The 3,600-nt window shown below is 36.9% G+C and overlaps 1 protein-coding gene across 5 annotated transcripts in view; it reads left to right on the top strand.

Annotated features, from left to right (window-relative positions):
• Positions 1-2,888, top strand: part of TASOR (transcription activation suppressor) — a 34,610-nt gene extending 31,722 nt beyond the window's left edge. For 3 of the 5 annotated variants that reach the window (XM_050904976.1, XM_050904974.1, XM_050904975.1), the window contains 4 exons: positions 41-149; positions 324-502; positions 589-747; positions 1,416-2,888. In XM_050904976.1, coding sequence (XP_050760933.1) covers positions 41-149; positions 324-502; positions 589-747; positions 1,416-1,969 — 1,001 coding nt within the window. In that variant the 3' untranslated portion in view covers positions 1,970-2,888. Of the gene's footprint in view, positions 1-40; positions 150-323; positions 503-588; positions 748-1,135 lie in introns of all 5 variants that reach the window. The other 2 variants (XM_050904978.1, XM_050904977.1) reach the window with 1 other exon arrangement.
• The last annotated feature ends 712 nt before the right edge of the window (positions 2,889-3,600 follow it).

The raw sequence follows: 3,600 nt of genomic DNA on the forward strand, positions 1-3,600 counted from the left end.
ACCACAAAATTTAACTTCTATTCAAACTTCTCCAAAACAGATAAACTAAAACAGTTCTTGAAGTTTCTGGAGGATCTCAATACCCCGGATGGGAAATGGCAGTGGAAAGTCCACTGCAAAATACAAAAAAAACTTAAAGAGCTGGGGAGGTAAGTAGTGTTCTTCAAATACCAGTTGTTAAAACACTTCAGCTTTAATTATGCTCTCCAAAACCCAATTAAGTAGAACTTACTCTTATGTTTGTCTTTTGACTTAATTTTAATATTTAGACTGACCTTAAATCAAGTATCTTTCTAATAGTGGGCTTTTTCCCCCCGTTACAGAATGAATGCTAATGCCCTGAGTCTGCTGACCCTTCTGAATACCTATCAAAAGAAGCACTTGGTTGAGATTCTGTCTTACCATAATTGTGATTCCCAAACTCGAAATGCTCCAGAATTGGACTGTCTTATCAGGCTTCAGGCTCAAAACATACAACAGAGACATGTTGTCTTCTTAACAGGTAAAACCAAAATTTATGAGTACTTCTCTCCCTCTTCTGATAATAGGTGCTAAATATTAATACAAAATCTCCTTTTCTGTATTTAGAAAAGAATCTCAAAACACTTTCAAATTATGTTGATAATGGAATAGTGGTTGCTACTGTTGATGACTTTATGCAAAATTTTAAAAGTCTCGTTGGGTATCACAACTCGGTTACTGAAGAAAACAGCCTTCCTCCCTCTGATGCTCACAAAAGACAATCAGGTAATCTTAAACACACTTATACTTTCTTTACCTAATTAGATGCGTGGGGTGGAGGTCCTTGAGATAGTGCGCCTTTACTCCTGTAAATGAACACTACAGATGGCAAGGAAAACCCAACTCTCAAGCTACTCTTTTCTATTTTAAATGATGGGGGAAAAGCAGCTGGGATGGAGCACCAACGGAGATCGTAAATACAGCATTATAGGCTAACGTGGCAGGCAGGAAAGTAGACGTATGCCCAAGTGCTGTAACCGTCTGTTTTCAGGAAAAGGATAAACTTTTAGAATGATAATGATAGCTTTTAGAAACCGTAACAAAAGGACTGAGATGTCAGTAATTGTACTCCTTTGATTGTCTGATCAACTACTCACCTACTGTATAACTTTAGATGCTGTTTTGACATTAACCCCTTTGGAGCTGGGAGTTGGGATTTCCCAACACTAAACATGAACACAATGCGCAGAAGCTTTTAGCATTGGAATAACTGGACGCTCACACAGAGGGTTAAGTGTGTATGTTGAGTAAGTGAACAAGAGTGGCAGAAGACCAAGACTTAAGTGATACTGGACTGACAGACCTGAAGCGTAACACTCTGTGAGTAGTGTATAGCTTTCCTAACGAAAGTTTGTATTTCAATAGAATAGGACTTTCTCTTTTTTTTAATGTAGTTCTTGATGAAAAGGATGAGGAGGACATGTCTCTGGATTCAGGGGATGAAGCATCACAAATAGAAATCTGCAATGATGCCTCTAAGTATGACACTCATTTGGAAGCTTTGCAGACAGAGGCCAAGGGCTCACATGGAGTAGATGCAAAAGAAAGCTGCTTATCAGTTACAGAGTTATCTCCTGAAGCACAAATTGGCTTGATGGAAAAGACTTGTAAAACTGACTTGGAAGAGATACAACCAATTACTCCAGTTTCTACAACATGCTCTGCTGAAGGAGAAAAACACAATTCAGTTGAACAAGCTCCTTTCAATAACTTCCCAGTTTATAGTAGACAATTGAACATGTCCCATCAATTCAGTCACTTTAACGTACTCACTCATCAGACTTTTCTGGGAACCACATACCCCATTTCTTCTGCAAGTCAAAACCAAGAAGGGGGCAATTATTTTCTATCTGCTTACAGTCAGAGCATGGATACAGAAAAGTCATCATCGCCTGGTGGTTGGGATGTAAATTGTGATTCTTCCAGGCCGTATTCAAAACAGAAATAAACTCCTGAGTCTCTTTTTATAAGTTGCTGTGGACTTTTCTGTTTCTAAAATGGTGGATTAACAATTTCTATTTTATTCCGGAACAAAATGTTTCTTGTCCTTTATCTCAAATGTTTTCTTGTCTTATTTAAATCCTGATGGCCTGTACCTGTTAGAAGCATCTGAAAATTGAAATAAATATATATATTTTTTAACATTTACTGTACTTGAATTATCTTGTTTGTTGGCACTTTTAAGTTTCTACATTTGTATTTGATCTGTACCTGGGCTTCAGTTTGAGGTCTGTTTTAATGTAAAACTGAATGTTTGCCTAAAATATGTGAAACAGCGAGGTTTTTTTTTAACTGTAAGAGTATCCAAATCACTTTTCTTTACATAAATATCAAAACTTATGTATTTATTTGACATTTGACACAACTTTTGTACAAATGTTTTTACACGGCTATAAGGCAGTGTAGTTATTTTAATGACTATATACTGGATTTTGGCTAAATACCTCAATTAGAGTAACCAATGGTGCAGTTCCATTACAAAAATAAAATAAACTTAATGCACAAGGGACTTGCTAACACATTGCATTGTCTGTGGTTTTTATATTGTTTTCAAAGTACGTGAGAAACATACCCAAACTTTTATTTCATGATAGCACTTATTTTCCTGTTTGTAGTTTCATTTTAGTGCTTTTATGTAGGATGTGCGGTTTAATAGCAGACGACAGTGTTTGAAACACTCACAAAATTAGTTGGGACAAATATTATTGGTTAAAAAAGAGTAGCTTTTAAAAACCCAACCAACCAACCCCATAGACTGTTCCCTAAAGTTGAATGTCTTTCCTTCTCTTAACAGTTGTTTGATTTGTTTAAATTACGAACAAACCAGTACTAGCCTAGTGTAGCAGTTGTTACCCTTCCCCCCACAACATGGCAAATAAATAAATAATCTTTTTTCAAAAAAAAAAGAACTCCCTTGTATCAATAAAAGTTAATGGATTTTGTGAAGAACTGTTCTGCCACCTACACCACCAAGTGCAGATTCTCACCCACCGCATGACTTGGCATACACATGAGAGGAAGGAGTGCACCTTTATTCCCTTCGCTACTGCTGTACGATACCTTCAGGTTATGTCTAAGAGCAGTTGCTGCTGGGAGGAGTCTCCGTTTGGAGGTGCTAGGGCATCTATCACATTGTATCACAGAACAACTAACGTGAACTCAGGTTATGCATCTTCTGCAGAGATCTAGAAGGAGAAATGGTTTTACCCCAGATTATCCTATCTTTTGAAGACTAAAAGCAAATTAATCTGAAGTAAACATTTAATTCTGACTGGAAGCATCGAATACTGATCTGTTCAGACCTTGTTTATAAGAAAACTTCCTTAAACTGAGTTCTACTGCCTTGGGCCCAGCCCACTATAATGTTAAGTGCTGCCATCCTGCTTTAATTGAGAAGGGGGGAAAAAAGTTGATAGTCGGCACTTCTGTGGTCTTAAAATCTGGGACTACTTGAGTTAATATACATTGTCTAAGCCTAAAAACTGTCTGAAAAGTTAAGTACAAGCAGTTTCATATAGTTAAAAATACCAACAGAGTCTACCCAAGCCATTCGGAATACATCTTAATCTTTTTATTTAT

This window comes from Gymnogyps californianus, chromosome 13, assembly GCF_018139145.2.
Source record: "Gymnogyps californianus isolate 813 chromosome 13, ASM1813914v2, whole genome shotgun sequence".
NCBI lineage: Eukaryota > Metazoa > Chordata > Aves > Accipitriformes > Cathartidae > Gymnogyps > Gymnogyps californianus.